The 22,746-nt window shown below is 35.7% G+C and overlaps 1 protein-coding gene across 1 annotated transcript in view; it reads left to right on the forward strand.

Moving 5' to 3' along the window:
* The window catches only part of LOC149249526 (uncharacterized), a 165,325-nt gene extending 159,583 nt beyond the window's left edge, over positions 1–5,742 (forward strand). Inside the window, exons 3-5 of the mRNA XM_089453400.1 lie at positions 4,910–5,035; positions 5,316–5,354; positions 5,644–5,742. Coding sequence (XP_089309526.1) covers positions 4,910–5,035; positions 5,316–5,354; positions 5,644–5,742 — 264 coding nt within the window. The remainder of the gene's footprint in view (positions 1–4,909; positions 5,036–5,315; positions 5,355–5,643) is intronic.
* Positions 5,743–22,746: the final 17,004 nt, after the last annotated feature.

The raw sequence follows: 22,746 nt of genomic DNA on the forward strand, positions 1-22,746 counted from the left end.
GATATACAAAATCGACTTGACCTTTCAATTTTCCGCAAAGATCTCTTGAAGAATTGATGAATATTGTGGCATAACCGCTTCTTGATACCATTCCTCAATATAGTCTTTGGGCAGCATTCTAGATCCTTTGTCCATAAATGGTTAGTAAAAACAAAAACAAATAAAATACACTATAAACTGAAAGCTAGTTTCTAAGCACACTTCCCTATCAACGGCGCCAAAATGTTGGCGCAAAGTGATTGCCTGTCATTTAATTTGTCAATCCGGGGGTTTCGTAAACTTGTGAATCATGTGTTCACTGTATGTGCTAGAAATTGTCTTTCAGTTTAGATCAATCTAACTACAAAATAATGAAAACCAATTAATCTAATCTATGAAATCAAATAATGAAAATGAAATTCAACTAACCTGTGAAATAAAATAAAAAACTAATGTATACCTAGTTACTCCAGCATTCAATTATGAAGTGTTACCTTCTTGAGATGATGCATAAGCAACTATTTATACTTTAACTTCTAATATCCTAAAAAAGCAAGTAAAGTGTGCGGAAAATAACTCAGTAATTACATGTATTAATATTCAACCATTCAACCTTGAAATATGATTAAATCAATTTCTTAGAATGATCTTTAGGAATATCAGTTAATGCAATTAAATAAGGATCTTAAAAGCAAATATAAAAGCATGAAAAAGTAAAGCTCAATGATTGCATAGGTTTAACATTCGATCACTCAATTTGAAGTCACCTTTTTGGCCTAATCTTTTATTCAATCATATAATGAATTGATAGTTTGATCTAAGAAAGTAAATAATAGAACATGAAAGGAAACTAAATAACTATGAGCTCTTGCCTCAAACTTAATCCAATTGGAAAATACATAAATCTTTCCTATGAAATGTTCTTAGAAAAACAAAAATTACACAGTCATTTTAAAGCTAATACTAAGAAAGCAAACGAGCTTTAATCTATAAAAACAATTAAATCTCACACATTTTAGGTAGCTGATCTAAAAGTGCGAGAGATGGTAAATTGAGATGCTCCATATGTAAGCAAAACCAAGTCAAAATGAAGGAACATTCATGAGTAAGGTGCCACAATCTAATTCTATATTCAAAGCTTGAGCATAACTCCAATTTTACACATGAAAATGATAGGAGAAAAATTCCCCTATTTATACAAAAAGATGAGAAGCTATTTCATTAATGAGAGTCCATGAATCTCTACCCATATCTTTAGAGTTACAATAAAAATAGGAAATGATAAGACACATGTTTTCTTAGAGTTTCAATACAAATAGGAAATGAGACACATATCCTCATGATCTCATGATCTTCTCCACTCAAATTCGAATTTGGTTTTGGAAGGCCACATAAGGGTCTTTTAGAAGCTTCCTTTTGACCTACACATGTCAAAAATATCATCCCACTTGTTAGGTATAAGCATATGCACATTATTTTCTAATTTTTAACCATAAATTCACTTAAAATGCTAAGAATTAATAAAGTTTGGAAAAGAATAAATGTGACCCAATGATGATAATGGTAAGGTAAATATAATGAAATGCAGGTAAATGTAATGAAATAGAAGTGGAGTGAAGATGACAATATGGAAATATAAGTGAAAATGCAATGGAAGTGAATGAAAATTTCAAGGCCCAACAATACCATTTAATTTTTTTAAAGTAAATTTATAGATATTGAATAGAGGTTGTTTGGAAAGTCACAAGAGGGTAAGGATGAAAGTGCAGTAGTAAGAATCAGACAACTTCAAAAAGAAGATAATGGACAGTAGTTTGAAGATGAGTGGACATAGTACATCAACAAATGGCAGAGTATGTACCAACCCAAGGATGGGTTGGATATAGAGATTGAAGAATTATGGCAATTAATGATGAAGCAATCCAGATGGAGGAGATTTACAGCAACAGGAAGAATGATCAATTAGAATTTGAATCTGATTGACAATGAGAGGAAGATGAAACAGAAGACAAAAAACATACAACAACAACAAAGGAATAGAGCATTCAGACAACTACAAACTAAAGTTTGGGACCCTGGAGGTTTTCTATCAATGTATGGGAACACATGATCTGGAGATCATGAGTGTTTTCAACCTTGGCAGTCTGATGCAGGAGCATCCAGCTCAGAAATTTCATTGTATTTTAGTAGACATAGGGGGTCTTGTGTTTTCAAGGAAGCTGGTTTCCTAAGTATTAAATTAATGTAATTTTATTGTTTTTAAGTAATTTTATGAGAGATATTAAGAATAGGATTTAATTAAGTATTGTGAGGCATATTTGTAAATGTTCCCGAATGTTGGAGAACATGAGAGAATTAAGATAGTTGAGAGATTGAGAGATTTGGAAATCAATTGTAAATCTTAGATTAGGAATTGGTTTCATGGTTTGTGGAACTAGAGAGTATCCTTAGGGATTAGTTGAGTCAAAAGTGGACTTAGAGGATATTCAAGATCTAGTTCAAAAGATTAAGGATCTGAACCGAAATGGGTTACAAAATCTTTTGTATAAATGTAAGCCTAAAAGGCATAGAGAGAGTTAGTTAGTTAGAGAGTTAGAGAGAGAATCAGAGTTTAGAGAGTAGATAAGGTTTCACTGTAAGCCTACGGGTAGGAAAGGAAAAAGGCCACTGATTAGAAAATCAAGCCAGAGAGAAAGATTCATTATGTAAATAATTGTTTATAAAGACAGAGAATTCGATTCCTTTGTTGTGTGGTGTGTATTGATTAATGGAATTATAAATTGTGTTTGAATTAGAGTAATTCTGCATAGTATATGTATGTAGGTGGAATTAAAGCATAATGCAGAGGTGGAGAATGAAGGATAGTGGTCTGAACATTTGAATCTGATTGAAGGATCAAAGTTGAAGTTTAGATGTTATAGTGTTTAAATAATACGCAAAACAAAGTTAAGGAAGGAGTCAAGCTGAAAAACAACCAAAGACGAGAAACCCCGGAGAAAACATAAACCACAGAAGAATAGAGAGAAGAAGTGCAGAGATGAGTGTTAAGAGTTTGCACACAGACAGTATTGGAGAAAGCCTTTAATGTTACAATGAAGGTATAACTACAAGGTTTCCTAAAAACCTAAGGATTTACGAAGGAAGCATAAAGATGCAAAGAAGTGAAGTAACGGAGCTGAAGATAGGGATCAGAACAATTGAAGACCGTAAGGCGAGAATAAATACACAGACAGAGAAGCGAGAAGACTATTACACAGTGAGATACATAAGAATGTAGTAGTGAAGCATAGTCGTTGGATTAGTCAGATCAACGAACGAGAGTCAGGGAGATAGACGGCTAGGATTAAGTCGCGCAAAATAAAGTCAAGAGTGAATGGATCATATTAAAACCACGTGTTAGCAGAAGGATGGAGCGGTCTTCGCAAGGGGTAAGCGGCATCCCGCATGCCCTTAAAGCTGTAAATGGTATTCTACAATTTCACACGATTAACCTGAGGGGTTGACACGTAGCATGAGGAAACCACTATTCTTGCTTACTATCGATCTAATATTGGTCGTGCATGGAATCGCGCGATATGGCGTGATCACCGTTGGATTGAGGCAGGAGAAATAAATGGTACAGATTGGTCAAGCAGTTGGTGCGAGTTATTGCGCGATAACCAGTGGATTGAGGAATGAGATCGATGACGAAGATTTAATGCGCTAAAAAGAGCATCAATATATGTGCAAAGTTTTGTGGAATGGAGGAAAGGTAAGGTTTAAGTGTGGGTTATGAAATATTTTTATTATACAGAAATTATAATAGAAATAAGTGGGGTTAAGGTATTATTGTTTAAGTTGAGTTTTAACTAAAGTCTAAAATCCATGGTATGGTTAATATGCGCAGGTAATAAGAATTAACCAATGATTATGAATGTTCCACTCAAATGTTTATAAAGGTCCAGACTTTGGATAGTTAAATCAAATGTTTCCACATAGATTTTATTGAAGGAGCATTAAACTTTGGTTTAAGAAGGTTTCACTGGGTAGGAATATTAAAATTCCTAAGACATAGTGTGACATGCAATTTTATTTGCATAATGTGGGTAGATGCAGCTTTTGCTGCGTCATTTTTGGTATCAGAGTTGAATAAGGAAACTTTGTGTGTAAAAATTCTTCAAGAAATTTAGAACAGAGTTATGTTTTGGAGGTATGTATATAGGCAAGAGGAGATCAGATTTTAAATCTAACAAACAGTAGGCACGTAGAGATAAAGTGTAGCAGAATTTTCAGAAGCAAAGAAACAGAGAACAATCCATTCAAAGTGTAGGTGAATGGTAGAACAAGATCATGCAGAGATCTTGAAGGTGAGATGATATATTTTTGTTTTAATTTGGTTTGAAGATTGTGGTTACAGAATTCAGGTTGTAGACAAAAGAAGGTATCTCAACAAAAGAAAAAAAGCAGTAATGAAGGAAGCCAGTAAGAATTTTTGAGTGAAAGAAGAGGTGGCCAGGACCTAGTATTTCATTTTTGATTGAAATACAAGAGGATAGTTGTGTTCTTAAAAGGTGCACATGAGTTGAATCCTAGAAGGAGCAGAGAGAAGTGTTCAAAGAGGTTCGAGAGAATAAAGAACCAAGTGTTTTCCAAAAGACCAAGTACAAAGGAAAGCTTGGTGAGGTAAGTGACATCAGGAAGGACTTGCTGTTGTAGAGGCTTTAATACAGTTCATAGTAAGTGAGTGAGTAACTCATGAAGATAGAGAAGGAGATGACTACTGATAGTCATAATAGAGATAATAGAGGTTCTGAGAAAGACAACAGTAGAATAAAGGTGAAGAAAGAGGATGCCAAGGCAAATCCTACAGAGACAATTAAGTGAAGAAGAATATGAGAGGGAGAAGGCTGAGATTGCAGTTCATCTTAAGTTATTGATGGAGATTTTGCAGATGAATAAGGATGACCAAAAGCATGGTTGTGTCATGAGGAAGAAAGTAAAGTGGCAGAGGCTACAAGAGAAGAGAAATCAACAAGTGAATATGCAGTTAGCAGAAGAGCTGATGGAGCTTGAACCGGTAATGAATTTTCAATTGAAGTCTGAAGAACTCAGAGAAGCTGAGTTGAAAATGGAAGTTTCCATTTGTGAAGAAGAAAAAGGTGAGGTTCTGGGTGAAGATGAAGTTTGGAGATCTGTGAAAGATCTTATGAACCATTGTGCAAATTCAAGACAACAAGAAGTTTACTTTGCCGAGGAAGGAATTATTGATGATTTTTTGAATTGTTGGACAAATTCGGATCAGCAGGACGATGTAAAACCTTGTATATTTGAATCTAATAATTTTTATGTGATTACAGGTTTTTCAGAAGATGAGTAGTCTTTTGAAGCTGTCAAAAGTATGGAAGATTATCTTTTAGAAGATAAATACTCTGAAGTAAATAATGATGGAAAATGTCTCTTGAATGAGAAAAGTAGTGAATTATTGCAGCAGAAGGAATTTAGTAATACATTGATGTTTGAAGCTATTACAACACATGAACAATTTCTTGTGAAATAAGGAGATGAAATTTAGTCTGAAGAACTGATATGTGAAGCAACTGTTGAGACTATTGAACCTTGTAATTTTCAAACTGATAATTTGTGCATAACTCAGGAATTATAAGTGATGATGAAATACTTATGAAGTGTCAAAGAGAAATAGAATTTCTAGAATATTTGCTGGAAAACTCAGAGTATGAAAATGTGATTGTAGAAGAAGTAGTTCACTACAGTGGACAAGAGTAGAAAGACATGATTGGAGCAGATGGCGTGGAAGAGAGACTTGTTGACAGTTTCGAGAGTCCTTTGGAGAATTCTTTAAAGAGGTTGAAACAACATTCTTATGTGCTAATAGAGGAGGAAAAATCAGAGCAGCATACTGAGATGTTACCAGATAAAGAGAAGGTAATGAGGCCTTATATTTTTAATTCTGATAATTGTTTTATGATTACAGGATTTGATGAAAATGAGACAAACATGTTTCAAGTTGAAGAGTCAGTTTTAGAATTGAATAAGACTGGAGGTTGCTAGGTTAGATATGCTAATGAGGAAAAAGAAAAGCATTAAGATACTGTGCTGGAAGAAATTAAATTGACTATCAGAATCAATCAAGGAAGTGAAGGACAATTACTGAAGGTTGTCAAAGAAGAGGAAGGAAAATATGCTGGAATTGATGCACAACATAGTGATGTATTTGAGAGGAATCAAGTACAAGGGGGATTGGAGGACCATTTATTTTTTGAAAATAAATTTACAGATATTGAACAAAGGTTGTTTGGAAAGTCATAAGAGGGTAAGGATGAAAGGGCGGTAGTAAGAATCTAACAACTTCAAAGAGAAGATAATTAACAACAGTTTGAAGATGAGTGGACAGAGTACAAAAACAAATGGCTGATTACGTACCAGCCCAAGGATGTGGTGGAGATAGAGATTGAATAATTATGGCAATTAATGATGAAGCAGTCCAGATGGAGGAGATTTACAGCAACAGGAAGAATGATCAATCAGAATTTGAACCTGATTGACAAGGAGAGGAAGATGAAATAGAAGACAACAAACACACAGCAGCAACAAAGGAACAGAGCATTTAGACAACTACAAACTAAGTTTTAGGACCCTAGAGGTTTTCTATCAACATATGGGAACACATGATCTGGAGATCATGAGTGTTTTCAACCTTGGGAGTCTAATGCAGGACCATCTAACTCAGAAATTTCATTGTATTTTAGTGGACATAGGGGGTCTTTTGTTTTCAAGGAAGTTGGTTTCCAGAGTATTAAATTAATTTAATTTTAATGTTTTTAAGTAATTTTATGAGAGATAATAAGAATAGGATTTAATTAAGTATTGTGAGGCATATTTGTAAATGTTCCTAAATGTTGGAGAACATGAGAGAATTAAATTGTTGAGCGATTGAGAGATTTGGAAATCAATTATAAATCTTAGATTAGGAATTGGTTTCATGGTTATGGAACTAGAGAGGATCCTTAGATATTAGTTGAGTCAAAAGTGGACTTAGAGGATATTCAGGATTTAGTTCAAAAGATTAAGGATCTGAACCGAAATGGGTTACAAAACCTTTTGTATAAATGTAAGCCTAAAAGGCATAGAGAGAGTTAGTTAGTTAGAGAGTTAGTTAGTTAGTGAGTTAGAGTGAGAATCAGAGTTTAGAGATTAGATAAGGCTTGATTGTAAGCCTACGGGCAGGAAAGGAAAAAGGCCACTGATTAGAAAATCAAGCCAGAGAGAAAGATTCATTATGTAAATAATTGTTTATAAAGGTAGAGAATTTGATTCCTGAGTTGTGTGGTGTGTATTGATTAATGGAATTATAAATTGTGTGTGAATTAGAGTAATTCTACGTATATGTATGCAGGTGGAATTAAAGCATAACGCAGAGGTGGAGAATGAAGGATAGTGGTCTAGACGTTTGAATTTGATTGAAGGATCAAAGTTGAAGTTCATATGTGATAGCTTTTAAATAATACGTGGAACAAAGTTCAGGAAGGAGTCAAGTTGAAGAACAACCAAAGACCAGAAACCCCGGAGAAAACATAAACCACAGAAGAAAAGAGAGAAGAAGTGCAGAGAGGAGTGTTAAGGGTTTCTACACAAACAGTATTGGAGAAAGCCTTTAATGTTACAATGAAGGTATAACTGCAAGGTGTCCTAAAAACCTAAGGATTTACGAAGGAAGTGTAAAGGTGCGAAGGAGTGAAGTAATGGAGCTGAAGATCAGGATTAGAACAATTGAACACTGTAAGGCGAGAACAAATACACAGACAAAGAAGCGAGAAGACTATTACATGGTGAGATGCAGAAGAATGTAGTAGCGAAGCACAATCGTTGGATCAATCAGATCAACGAACGAGAGTGAGGGAGATAGATGGCTAGGATTAAGTCGCACAAAATAAAGTCCAGAGTGAATGGATTAGATTAAAACCATGTGTTAGCAGAAGGATGGAGTGGTCTTCATAAGTTGTAAGTGGTATCTCGCGTGCCCTAAAAGCTGTAAATGGTATTCTACAATTTCACACGATTAACCTGAGGGGTTGACACGTAGCATGAGGAAACCACTTTTCTCACGCGCTCTCGATCTAATATCAGTTGTGCATGTAATCGCACGATATGGAGTGATCACCTTTGGATCGAGGTAGGAAAAATAAATGGTGGAGATTGGCTAGACTAGTTGGCGCGAGTTATTGAGCGATAACCGTCGGATTGAGGAATGAGATCGACGATGAATATTTAATGCGCTAAAGAGAGCATCAATATATGTGCAAAGTTTTGGGGAATGGAGGAAAGGTAAGGTTTAAGTGTGGGTCATGAAATATTTCTATTATATGAAAATTATAATAGAAATAAGTGGGGTTAAGGTATTATGGTTTAAGTTGAGTTTTAACTAAAGTCTAAAATCCATGGTATGTATAATATGTGCAGGTAATAAGAACTAACCAAAGATTATGAAGGTTCCACTCAAAGGTTTATAAAGGTCTAGACTTTGGATAGTTAAATTAAACGTTTCCACATAGAGTTTATTGAAGGAGCATTAAACCTTGGTTTAAGAAGGTTTTACTGGGCAGGAATATTAAAATTCCTGAGACATAGTGTGACATGCAATTTTATTTGCATAATGTGGGTAGATGTGGCTTTTGCTGCATCATGAAGAAGTTCCACATGGAGAGAAAAAAATACATGGAGATTCCTCTAGTAGGTAATTTGGAGGAAGGAATATGCCACTTCAAGTGAAGTTATGGAGGCTACTATTTATAGACATATTGTTGTTCAACTTATGTATTTGGTGAACACACGATCATACATGTGTTTTGTAGTTAACGAGCTTAGTCAAGCCATAGTTAAGCCAACCAAACTCTATATGAAGGCAACTAAACATGTGTTGAGATACCTCAGAGGCACCATTCAATTTGGTCTTTGGTACAGACAGATAGAGGGAGTGAAGCTTCAAGATTTCACAATGCATATTGGGTAGGGAGTTGATCTGACAGGAAGAGCACATCAAGGGTAATTTTTAGTATTGGGTCAGTAACAGTTTCTTGGTACAAAAGGAAGCAGAGATCAGTTGCACTCAGTTCAGCAGAAGTAAAGTACATGGTTGCTGGATGAGGAATATCCTTGTTGGGTTATTTGGTTAGCAGATGGATCCTACAATGATTTACTGTGACAACCATAGTTGTATCAAAATCTCTGAGAATCCATTTTTTTATGATCGGTCCAAGCATATCGACATCTGGTATCTCCATCTATGAGATTGTGTGCATAGGAGAATCATGTTTCTAGAGTACATGGAAACAGAGGAGCAAGATCTCGATATTTTGACAAAGGCATTGTCAAGATGAAAATTCGAGTTTCACAGAGGCGGGATCGAGGTAATAGATAATCCCTTTCTCGTTGAGAGGGAATGTTGAAAATGCAACAAGAAAATCCTAATTTAATTTTGTCCTTGAATTAAATTGGGAATAAATTTGCAACTCCACATCTCATGATAACTTGTAATAGTTAACTAAGTTAATTTGACTTCGTTGGCTCAGTCAATTCGAGTTGAGGGTCTAACTAGAGTCATGTAGAGATTCTCCTACTTAGGAGCACTAGTTGAGTTTATTTTGAGTTATAATTATTCAATTTAGTCTAACTGAGTTAAAGTTAGTTAAACTAGTTCCAACCGATGGAAGAATTAGTGGGAGGTCCAGTAGTGGGGTGTAACCTGCAGTAGTGGGGTGTTTCCTATAGTAATGGGGTGAAACTTGTAGTAGTGGGGTGAAACCTTTAGTAGTGGGGTGTAGCCTGTAGTAGTGGGGTGAAGCCTATAGTAGTGGGGTGTTGCCTGCATTAGTGGGGTGAAACTTCCAGTAGTGGGGTGTTTCCTGTCGAACAATAGGGTGCGGCCTGAAGTGCAATGTGCTGCTTCCTGTAGTGATCAAACAATAAACTAAAGATTCACTCATAATTAACTCATGCATGTTAGATCAAAGAAAGACCCAGCTAAGATTAGGGACATTGTACTATCAGTTGTAAAATCATCTAAATTAAACTGATGGTGCATGCAATCAAAGGAAGGCCTATGAGGATTGTGCAATTCATAATTGTGGAATTTCCCAATTAAATAGGGTATAATTACCAAGGGAACAACGAAAGGAAATAGGGACTTAGGCAAGCAATAATTCAGCTAATTATTGGCTTGAGCTTGTCTGGGAAGCAGTGAGATAGATAGAGATAGTGCAGAGGTTGCTCGGGCTTAAGCAAAGCATTGTAATCTTCTCATATTTTCTTATTAATGAAATATATAGATAGCAAGGGTTTTTAGCTGTTTCTTTGCCCATAAAACCATTGTGTTATGTGTGATTGAATTCTTTCCCTTATATGCTTCGTGATTTCTTCGATTATTTATTGTTTTCGCTAATGAGTAGAGTAGATTAAATTCAATTGTTTTATCATATTACAATTTGCAGTTTGAATCTACAAGGAATTTCTACAACTTAACCCCAATCTCACAAAATAATATCAAATTCAATAGCTCCATAAGGATATTTGGAAGCCTAAATACTAAATAGAAATTTAATCGATCAATATGTCTAAAATCTATGCCAACAAAGTGTTGAAGTGAAGAGTTTAAGAGCCTTTTACAACACCTCAATGTCAGCTTCACCAAAATTGCAGTCGACTATATGTATATGTATATCTATATATCTATATATATAAGACGAATGTTAAACCTCGATATTTGATGTTGCCTTTAGGGGATGAACCAAACAAAACCTCATAGCACAAATTTTCCACTGTCCAATAGCATGATGAACGAACCAAGATTTAGGCTTATAAAAACATGTGAATTTGAGGCGGAGACGGAGGAATGAGTAGTTAAGTTGTCCTATTGCTTCTTTCTTCCATAGAAATTTCCTTGCCAGGGCACGAAAATTAATTACAGGTTTGCAGCAGTCCGTGGACTTCGACTCAATCTAAATTTGATCCATGTAGCTGGGAAAGAGACAAGTACATAATGCTACACCTTCCCCCTTCTAGACTGTATGGGTTGCCACACATGATGACCTCATGCTTCAACTGTAGCTAGCAGCCACACCAATTCCAACCAATCTTCAAAACATGGAGATTATAAATTTCATCAGTGCTTTAATACCACTATAGATAAGCCCAAGAATAAACTCCACAAAATAAATGTTGTATTATTCATTTAGAAATATGATATTTATACAACAGAAAACCAAAGGGAGACACTTATGTCTGATTAACTTCTCCATAATGAGAAATACAAGGAAAACTAATAATGATAACTACTAATATAGAGGGCAATCCCGAAGGATTAGTTAACACATGCATGACATAGTTGGAGGACCAAATCCCATTGCTAAACCGTTCTAAACCCTTCTCCATCTCAAGAAGATAGTAGCAAGTCGTAAAGATGAAATTCCAAAAGAAAATTGCTAATCATAGGGTGATTTACGAAAAAATGATTTAAACGACCATTAGAGGTGCATAAACTATCAAGGTGATACACATTCAGTTGGTCGGGTTGAAAGACAGTTCAGATGATACACTTAGCTTCTTCGTAAGATAGGAGGTATTTCTTGAAAAAAAAGGAGTTTATAATAGTCTTTTATCATATTTTTGGTTATTAGATGATGATGGTGAATATATAGTGAAAAGATACATACTGTTGTCCTTTTTTTTAATAAAAAGATAGGCATTTTTTTCTATGAAAAAAAAAATTGGCCATCCTTATCCCAATTGCACAAATTTTAGAAATATCCCAAATTAGTAATATCCCAAAAATGGTTTGGATAGTTCCCCTACTTCCATTAATCCAAAAGGATTTATTTTCCTTAACAAATAGTCTTTTGATAATGGGCTCAACCCTAATATTTTTGTACCTTTCTAGTATTGGCTTGCTCAATCCCTTATTCCACAATGACTCGATTCTCTTGTTAACCTTTCCAAATTATTTTTTACCACTTTTCGACAGAATTGGCATTAATAATATTAACACAGTCTAAACAATAGGAATTCTGGCATAATTTTAAGAAAATCTGGCAGAATGTTTTGAAAATATTAGTTATAGTTGTCAAGCTTTAGGATTTTGGGTGCCCCTGGGGTTATTGATGGTGTTGAATCCATTTCTTCCATGAAAATTTTGATTTAAACACTCCCATAACTAGATTTTTGAAACAATTTTTTGCCAGATTTCAGCAAAATACTTATCGTCCTAGCAAAATTGTGGCCTTGCTAGACAACACCTAATATTAATTGCAAGTACTTCTGGTTTAATCAATTTTATTTTGACTTTCGAACAAATTATTCTATTAGTAATTTTTTATCACAGATAATATAAACTTAATTGCACTTCAAGTAACTAGGACTATCTCATGGGATAGTTAACTAATGACTGCATGACCAGTTAACTAGACTATTTCCACTTGCATGACATGGTTAATTGATGACTGCATGACAAGTTAATTAGGACTAGTTGTCAATTTTCTTTAGTACTATGTACATCTATATGGATTCACTATTAGACTCACTACTATATTATTTCCGCCATGTAGAAAATATTTCATGGAATTGTATTCTCTCGTAATTTTCCTTTTTTTGCATGAATAATATTCATTAATTTTTTTTCTATCAAATTTATTTCTTCTTTACTTGCAAGTTTTGTTCATTATTTTCTATCTAGATCCAACCTGTCCATGTTTAGCTACAATTTCACATGGTATAAGAGCCCACTAGGAAGAATGACCATAAACAATCTATTTGCAGGTATTAAATATTGGAGTTATTAGAAAGAATGGAGTTTCCACTTTCGCTTCTCATGCCATATAACTATTTTGAATGGAAACCAAAGATTATACTTCGACTCAAAAGTAGAGGCTTGTAATAGATAGCCATGGAAATAGAGATTGAACGAAATTTTGCAATTAAAAAATCCAAATATTTCAACCACATGGACAAGGCCTCTAGTCTGCTATGCTTATCAATTTCTCCATAATTATTGTTTCATGTTGAAGCATGCATGACTCCAAATAAAGTTTGGACCACATTGGAGACCTTTGTTAGAAAAGTTGTGATTAATGGAAGAAGGTATTGAAGGTTTCCTATGTTGGTCTAAGCCACAATTGAATATGGTATGATGTTGAGTATGTGATATGGTTGATTTTGTATTGCTATTGGTGTTCCTATGTATTCGTTGAGCCAATTTTGTATTGGTGCTCCTATGTTGACAGAGTATGATGATTGTAAGAGGTATGGCCTTGCCACAAGTGCATATGTTGTGATGTTTTCGTGCAAATGGTTGCAGATGTTGTGATGTAAATGCTTGAATATATTTGATGAGCCAAAAGAGTGGATGGTGTGCATGAGAAGAATAGCAAGAAAAAATCAGAATGAATAGAATATATGCATCTTTTTGATGAGCATATTGTGTATGTACGTGGACTATCTTTAAAGAAAAACGTGTATGCATCCTATAATGTGAAAAAAGAATTTTTCTTTGGAATTTGACTTATGAAATCATTTTGGATTTTAGACATCTGTGGTTTATATCTTTTGACTTAGTTACCGGAGAACCCACAGTAAAAACCATTTTTTGTCAACGTTTCAAATCCCAACAGGGATCCATCATCAGGACTTCTTGAATGTTGATAGTAGAAGAGCTTAACTGAGATATTTAAATAGTTATGAGGTAAGATGATTTAAGGATGAGATGAAGGTCGGCTTGATTAATAATATTTATTATTATCTTTTCTAAGTTTTTTATTGTAATTTTTAGTAATTTTTGAATAATGAGTTAATTTATTAATTTTTGAAGTATTTAAAAATTATTATTAAATCATTGTTGTTGGCTTATGTGACTCTATATTTTCAATAGTTTGAGGTAGATTTATTTTATTTTAATCTTCAAATTTTGAAGAATGTGAAACGAATAGGTGGAATCCAGTGATACAACCATTCAATTTCAAATCTCTGAGTTGGAATACAAAGAGACAATGAGTTATATAAACATATATTTTAGATGGCATAATAGATAATTGATTTATTTTGTGAGAGACCTAGTTCGTGAATTACCTAGCAAAGAGAGAAAGAGAAAGAAGAGTAAATGTGAAGCAAAATTGAGGAAATAAATAGTTGTAAAAGAGGTAAAAACAAAGTATAGAAAAAAGACAAAGAAATGGAAGTATTAAGAATTAAAGACCAAGTAATCCAACATATTAAAACTTAATGTATCAGGAGATTGGTATCTCCTTTCAGGTAGTAACCTGAAAAAGAATGGGTTGGAGCCTGTAAGTGGAAGTGGGGGCTTCCAGTAAGTTGTAGCTTCCAAAATAAAAGTGAGGTTGAAGCCTCCTATAGATAGGATCCTACAAAAATTGTTGTTTTGGAAGTGGGTGTTTCCAACAAGTTGTAACTTGAAAAATAGAAAAGAGGTTGAAGCCTCCTATAAGTTGGACCCTACAAAAGTTGATGTAAAATGAGAGTTGGACCCTTTATGCGTTTCCACTTATGTTTGTAGTTTACATGTATTTCTTTAATATTTTGATTCTTATGTTGTGATTTAATGTTGTTTATATGTTAAATATGTTATTCATATGATGTATTATTGCCCATATAACAATTCAGATAACTATTAAGAAGAAAAGTAAAAAATTGTAAATTAATGACCATGTGTGCACTATACTGATTCACCCTCCCTCTCAGTATAGTTAAGTTTCCAAAAATTGGTGTCAAAGTAGGTTCTTTTTGTATTAGGCTAATAGTTGGAAGGTAGACCTGGTTGAATCTTTGAACTTATAATAGTTGGAAGGTCATTGGAACTTTCAAGTTATAATTGTCTTTTTTGTTTATGCCAATTTTAAATTAGATGATTCTCGTGAATTGAAGCTTTTCCTGAGACAATCTCCTTTAATAGGAATTTGGCATTCTGTGATTCACAATTGAATAAATTTTTATTTTGTCATTTTTAATTGACTAAATTTCCCCTATCTCCTCTTTCTACTATATGAGTTGGGACCCATGTTTGACCCCTAAAATCTACCCAGAACATTCTACAATTTTAGATATGAGATCCTTGTCAAAAACTCAAAAAATCCCAGAAAGGGTTTCCCTTAGTTCCAAACTTCAAAATTTGACCCTTCACAGCTTGGCCCTTCACCAAATTTGAATTATGTTACTGTGGCTGCTCCTATCAATATATTCTCTCCAAACTACAATAATCCTCCTCCAATGGCCCTCCAAATGAAATCCCCTAAATCCTTCTCTCAAGCCTCCCCACAATCAGCTCCACCAATGACTGCGTAGTCTTGGGAAAAGTCTATGCAGGCCCAACCAAAGAAATCTGTCTTGCTGAGAAGGGCACTCTCAACTCCCATAAATTCTCTTCCTTCACCTGCAATTTGGATAAGGAATTGCCCAATAATGCCATAGCCTCTAATTTCAATACCCCACTTCACCCAAGAACTATGTGGTTCTTCTTCTGCATCCAGGATGAAGCTAAGGCAAGTCATACCACTTGAGACTTGTCCCCCAAGTCTCCACAAAGTCGTGACAATACCTCCCTAGGGTGGCACTCGTGGTCCACTGAAGAAGAGAGTGAGACTTCCCTTTGGAAACCTCTGGTGCTAAATAGCACTTGTGACTCAGCTGAACAGCTAGAGCAACAATGTGTAAATGTCAAATTATCAAAAGGTGCCCATTGCTGCCTTCAACCCTCTATTTATAATTATTGTCTCACCTTTCCTTGCAGGTCCACCATCCAAATATTTCAACCTCCTTTCCAAAAAATCAATTTTTCCTCCAAGGGGTGTGTATTCCATGAGGGGAGGCCCCCATATTCCACTAATATTGAAGTTTTCGATTTCTCCTAAGTCCCATGTACCAAAAATGTCTCCAATGCTTAGCTTACAAAATTTTTCTATGCTTAGAACTTCCCTAATAAACTTAGTTAATCTTAACGAATTTAGGCTTCTGTGATCCATATCAATTTTGAGAAGAATCTTCGGCGAAAAATCACATAGAGATATTTTAGTCAACGCGTTTCAAACCAACCAGTGTGGTTCATCGTCAGGACAAGTTGAATGAGCAGAACTTGCTATGCAATATAAATAGATCAAGCAGAATATCCATGACCAAATTTCTAGATCAGGTAACGGCTAAAAAAATAACAGCTAGATTTGACCAGGAAACGGCTAGCTAGACTATGAAGGGCATAATTGACTAAATAACCAAAATCAATTATTAATTTCCTTATAAACATAAAAGAATAAGTTTATAATTATAAATATGTGTTAGAATAAGCAAGCTAATATATTATAATCATAAAATAATTCACGTAATAGAAATAAGTTAATTACGTTTTAAATCAAATATAAGTTAAGGGGACATTTAATTCTTAATTTAAATTAAGTAAATACGTGAGAGAATTAATTAGTTATCTAATAGTTTATAAATATTAGCTAGTTGTAAAAGTTAAAATAGAATATAGTTAATTCTACCATAAGCTTAAAGGACATATATTTATGAATATATATTAAAATAAATGGATTAGTTTTAAATTCAAAGTCAAAGAGAAATTACAATATTAATTGATAGTTTATTAAGGGGTAAAAAATAGTTGGAAAGAAAAAAAGAAAAAAAGGAGTTTAAATAACTATAAGCAAATTCAATAAATAAATAAATAAATTAATTAATTAATTAAATACAATAAAATCAAATTAAATAAAAATAAAAATAAAAATATTAATTTTAATTTGATAGTAAAGGAGTTTAAATCGGTATTAGAAAATTCAAGAATTAGAAAAAGAAAAAAATAAAAAATAAAAACAAAAATAAAAAATAAAAACAAAAATAAAAATAAAAAATAAATGAAAAATAAATAAATAATCAAATAAAATACTCAAGGGAGAAAACGACTAGGAGAAGAGCGCTGGGACCCAGCAACTACTGATCTTCTAGCCATTTTCTCTATTGAGATTGTTCGGCCTTTTTTCAATTTCAAGGGCTTCCCTAAATTTCCGGTGATGGAATTGCGACACTCTAGCAATCACACTAGCTTCTTCGATGTAGAAGATGGTTGGAAGATCAGTAGTTGTTGGGTCCTAGCCCTCTTCTCCTTTGAGTATTTTATTTGTTTATTTATTTATTTTTCATTTATTTTTTTATTTTCTTTTTTTTTCTTTTTTTCTTTTTTTATTTTGTTCTTTTTCTAATTCTTGAATTTTCTATTTTTATTTTTTTATTTTTATTCTTGAATTTTCTAACACTGATTTAAACGCCTTTACTATCAAATTAAAATTAATATTTTTATTTTTATTTTTATTTAATTTGATTTTATTGTATTTATTTATATATTTTTATTTTATTTTTAATTCGCTTATAGTTATTTAAACTCTTTTTTTTTTTCTTTTTTTTTCCAACTATTTTTTACCCCTTAATAAATTATTAATTAATATTGTAGAATTAACTATATTCTATTTTAACTTTTACAACTAACTAATATTTATAAATTATTAGATAACTAATTAATTCTCTCATGTATTTACTTAATTTAAATTAAGAATTAAATGTCCCTTTAACTTATATTTGATTTAAAACGTAATTAAATTATTTCTATTACGTGAACTATTTTATGATTATAATATATTAACTTATTTATTCTAACATATACTTATAATTATAAAATTATTCTTTTATGTTTATAAGGAAATTAATAATTGAATTTGCTTATTTAGTCAATTATGCCCTTCATAGTCTAGCTAGCCGTTTCTTGGTCGAATCTAGTTGTTATTTTTTTAGCCGTTACCTGATCTGGAAATTTGGTCATGGGATATTCTGCCTGATCTATTTATATTGCATAGCAAGTTCTGCTCATTCAACTTGTCCTGACGATGATCCACACTGGTTGGTTCGAAACGCGTCGACTAAAATATCTTTATGTGATTTTTCGCCAAAGATTCTTCTCAAAATTAGTTAATCTTGTTAAATAAAAAAAAATCAAAATTAGAGATATCACAGTCCTCTCCACCAAAAATTACTTGTCCTCAAGCAATTCCTGAACAAGCACGCTCTCTCGTTGTTGATCCCCACTGTCATTGCAAAATATGTTAGGGTCTGAGATGCACCATTGAATTGTCCCCAACCTCTGCATTGTCCTGTCATGAAGGAATCCCTCAATACTAGGATCCCAAGCCATCCTGTCCAACATGAAGCTTCCCTTGCTCCATTCACTACCTTGCCAAGTATAAGTACCAAAAGCCTTCCACATACCATCAATGAGTAGGGAATCATGATAATGGGACACCATGTCTAATCCCTCACAAAGCGGCCCTACCAAGTAGTCCATCTCATACACTCCAAGAGTAAACTCTTGAAGATACCACAAAAATCCTTGTGGAGATAAATTCTTGCTCACATGAGGTTCTCCAAATATCATCTTGGTGACCAACCTTCCATGCTAATGAGGTTACTGATGCCATAAATGACTCATTAAAGCCCAATGGAATATCTAAATGATATCCTGATGTAGTAGCTAGCTCATCCCTAAAGGTCATTGAGCTATGAAGTATTTTGTTGCTCAGGTCCCCTGTTAGTCTCAGAAGGGTGCCACCATGATGGCGTTGCGCCACTCTGACTATGGCATACTCCCCATTGTGACCAGACTGTACCCTCCTCTCCTGGGACCTGATGGCAAAAAATCTGTGAAGGCCAAGCTCATCCTACCCAGGCATCTCCATGATGCCAATGTCTACCCATTTACATCCAATCTCGATCATGAGCAACAACAGGATAAATCTGCCTCACCATGCAATGGAGGTCTCAGTGATCCACCATGTAGCAAATCCAAGGTGAACTAGATCACCCTCTACCATGTCTCTGATCATCACAAAGTGGAGTGACCTGTCAGCTGACTAAATCCCCAGATCCCGTAACAAGATTTGCTGAGACATATTCCTGATGACTGTTGGAACCCTCCTACTCCATATCTTTGTTCCTTGTATGTAATCAATGTATAGACTTTGCATGTCATGAATCAACCAGGTGAACTCAAAATTTCCCTACGCCTGCCATACCACATCGTGAAATCTATGATCTTGCCTCTTGAAAGCGCACCCTGATATTGCCTAGAGTCCAAACATCTGCCTGTAGATGAGGTCTACCATCCACTACACCTCATGCTCATATAATTCCTCAGACTATCTCGTTGAAAGTGCATCATGCAGCTCCCTCGCAATCATCCCCCCAAGTGTGAGCCTAGGGGTGGAACATATGCTACCTCAGCAGTAAACCACGTCATCCCTAAGCCTGTATCTCTCAGCTCGTGCACCCACAAAATGTTTCAACTGGAGAGTCTCCCTCTTTCCCATGACACATTGTGTCTCATCCATCTGCCTATGGTGAGCCTCCCATGTCTTGCTGCCTGTACTGAGAGAATCAAAGGGAAACAACCAAATGCCTTGCGACTGTAAGAAATAGTAGAGCATGATAGGTGGGTAAGTCCCAAAGTGCATGACCAAGAGTTTTTAGGGATACTGAAGAGTAACCCTATGGACGTCCCTCCCTTCACCTCAGATCTGATGATAACCCAATTGAAGACCTGTCTTCATTGAACATGTTGTCCCTAGATGCTCAACAATGTCCCCATCGATCCAGGGTGAGCTTCTCCTGATGGTAAATATAACGTCCATGCCCATAATTCTCCTTGGAGGAAACACTCCAAGAACCCATTGTGTCACACCATATGTCACTCCATACCACCAAGTATCCCTGTACTCACTGCCATGTGAGATGCTCCTACTCCACAACGTAATCCAGTGCACCATGACACACCACAATGCACCTCCATGTCCATTAGCCAACCACTGCTCAATGTTGGATGCTCCTACGCATCCCTGGGTTTCATGGCCTAAAGTTGTGATAGTACTCTTCAACCGACACCTCACTGACATCATCACCTCTATAATCACATCACCATGTCCTCTGATGAATGGATCTCCATAATCTCGGATAAGTGGATCTCCCCTCCTGATCCTCCCTAAGAGATCTAACATGCGAATCTCCCTATGTACCTGTGGGGGTGTCCCTAGGGTGCTGCTCATCGGTGACCATTGTGCCCCATATATACATGGGAAATTATCCTCTCCATACAAGGAACTATCCGGTGGCTTGTCAATGCGACCACCTCTGACAACCTCCTATTAAGGTACACTCATCATATTATGCCCCCACACACGGCCAACATGCCAAGACAACTGATGGAGTCTTCCTGCCCCTCTGTTAGCTCGACCTGTCATGGGTGTTGCCCAAAAATTTGGTGGGACTATGAAAATGGGGGTGATTCCAATCATTGGATCCACCATATTGCTACTACCCTGATTGACCCAATCCATGGAGTGGTGGGGAGTCCCGCCTAGGTCCCAACGATGATCCAAACCTCAAGCCCCTCTGGAAAACCACGACCCCTACTGAACTATGCTCTCGACCATGGATGTATCCATAAACCTAGTCAGCCCTATTAGGTACCAACTAAATAACTCGTGCCACCAAAACCCATGAGAGGTATCAAATGCAAGGGTCCCCAAATATGTAGCAAGTCCATCATGCGAGTGTTGCACCCTGCACAACTCATGTCACCTTGTCTCACTGGCTCGTCAACAATTTGTCTATGTAACTTAGGCACTCTCTATCCAACGCACATAGGTAGCCTAACAGTACTGCAAGCCCCATCTACGTAAGCCTAAAGAGAGCTACTGAATGGAAGTACTACAACTCTGCTAGCTTCATGTGCATATATCTGCTCCACGTTGATGGTAGACCTAAAAGATGATTGCCCATCCTCCTCCATCATGGACCATGGGAGCTTCACTCAATGAACCTCTAACAGATCACGTGCATTCGTGGCATATTAAACAATACCCTTAATTTGACTACATATTGGAAAATACCCCTAAAAATCACATTATTTAACCCCCTACCAATATGAACCCAATATACCTTCCTAATTTAAAACCCCTAATTTCACTAGATATTGTAGGTATCCATTTTTCATTAACATTTTTTATACCCCTTTATATTTTTTCATTAACTTTAGGCTCCATTTTTATACCTGTCAATATAAAAACCCTCTACCCCCTATATATCCCCCATTATATTATGTCATTTTTTCCTCAGTAAATATCCCCCAATATGAACCCACGTGGTATGGTATTGCTCCTGTAGTGAAGCCCCCATGTCATGGACTCAACCGGAGTCTCGAGCTGCCCCACCACAGATACCTCCTTAAGCATAACATCCTCATCTATCTCACACTTCTCAAGGTGCTCTCCATGTTGTTGTAGGTAGTAATTGAATAGGAACTCTGTCACATATCTAGGTACCTCTGTGCCTACTAGCACCTCATCAATGGATGGTCCCATGGGTGTGTACCCAATTGTCTCCATCAATGTGTCAATCGGGTCTACCAAAGGAAACTCCCACAAGGGTGGCTCCTGTGTCATGATATGTGTACCTACGTTCTCCTCACAACCTTGTGTGGCCTCAACCTCATTTTGGACCTACTCATCAGTCTCCTGATGTCTAAAACTGGGTCTCCACCAGCAAAATCGCCTTCGGGTCTCATCTTATAATTGCCGACCTTTACATGATGGTCCAACCCTTGAACTATACTGCTCTTTCTCCTGTTCATCCAAGGAATGAGGCATGGTAGGATGGTCAAACTGACCATATGTTTGGGTGTTGTACTGCTAGGATGCGCATGTATGTACTTGGTTTATGTGTTGGTTATGTATCAGTCATTTCATCCCCTCTAGAATCTATTGGTTCTGCCTCACCAATTATTGTCTTTGCCTCATTAACTCCTCCATGATCTTTCTAGCCTCCCCATAGTTGGCCAAGATCATGCTCTGATACCACTGTAATATTCTGAGGGAATATTTACAGTAAATAACAAAGCAAACATAGACATAAAAACCATGAAAATCAAACACATGAATCAGCCCATGAAATTGCCCCAAAAACTGCTTTGCTGAACCATTTTATTATAATATGAAGAGGGTATAATGAGGAGTTGGAAAGAGTGCACCTGGGCTTTCTCAAGGTAAGCTAACTAAGACCAAATGAATAATAAGAAGTCCCTCCCAAATCTGATGCGGCTCTCTCCTAGCTCTACACTAAAACTATCAAGAAATATGCTGCTGATGTGAAGAACTGTTGCTAGGGCCTCCTCTGGTGCTCGGACAATTCTAGGAAATTAACCCCGAGCTCACCAAAAACCCACAATATCCCACGAAGGAATTAGCCAAAAGTTGACCTCGGAATTTCAGCCCAAATTTCCCCTAGCTCCTCTTGTTGTTGGTTGAGTTGGGACCCATGTTTGACCCCTCAAATTTGCCTAGAAAATTCTGTAATTTTAGATATGAGATCCTTTTCAAAAACACAGAAAACCTAGAAGGGTTTCCCCTGGTTCCAAACTTCAAAATTTGACCCTTCACAGCTTGGCCCCTCCACCAAATTCAAATTTTGTTTCTATGGCTGGTCCTATCAATGATTCCACAAATGACTGCGAAGCCTTAGGAAAAGTCTACATAGGCCCAACCAAAGAAATCTGTCTTGCTGAGAAGGGCACTCTCAACTCCCTTAAATTCTCTTCCTTCATCTATATTTTGGATAAGGAATTGCCCAGTAATGGTATAGCCTCTAGTTTTAGTACCCCACTTCACCCAAGAAATGTGTGGT

This window comes from Pinus tabuliformis, chromosome 7 (genome assembly GCF_031772625.1).
Source record: "Pinus tabuliformis cultivar Carrire ecotype Pingquan chromosome 7, CPIR1, whole genome shotgun sequence".
Taxonomy (NCBI): domain Eukaryota; kingdom Viridiplantae; phylum Streptophyta; class Pinopsida; order Pinales; family Pinaceae; genus Pinus; species Pinus tabuliformis.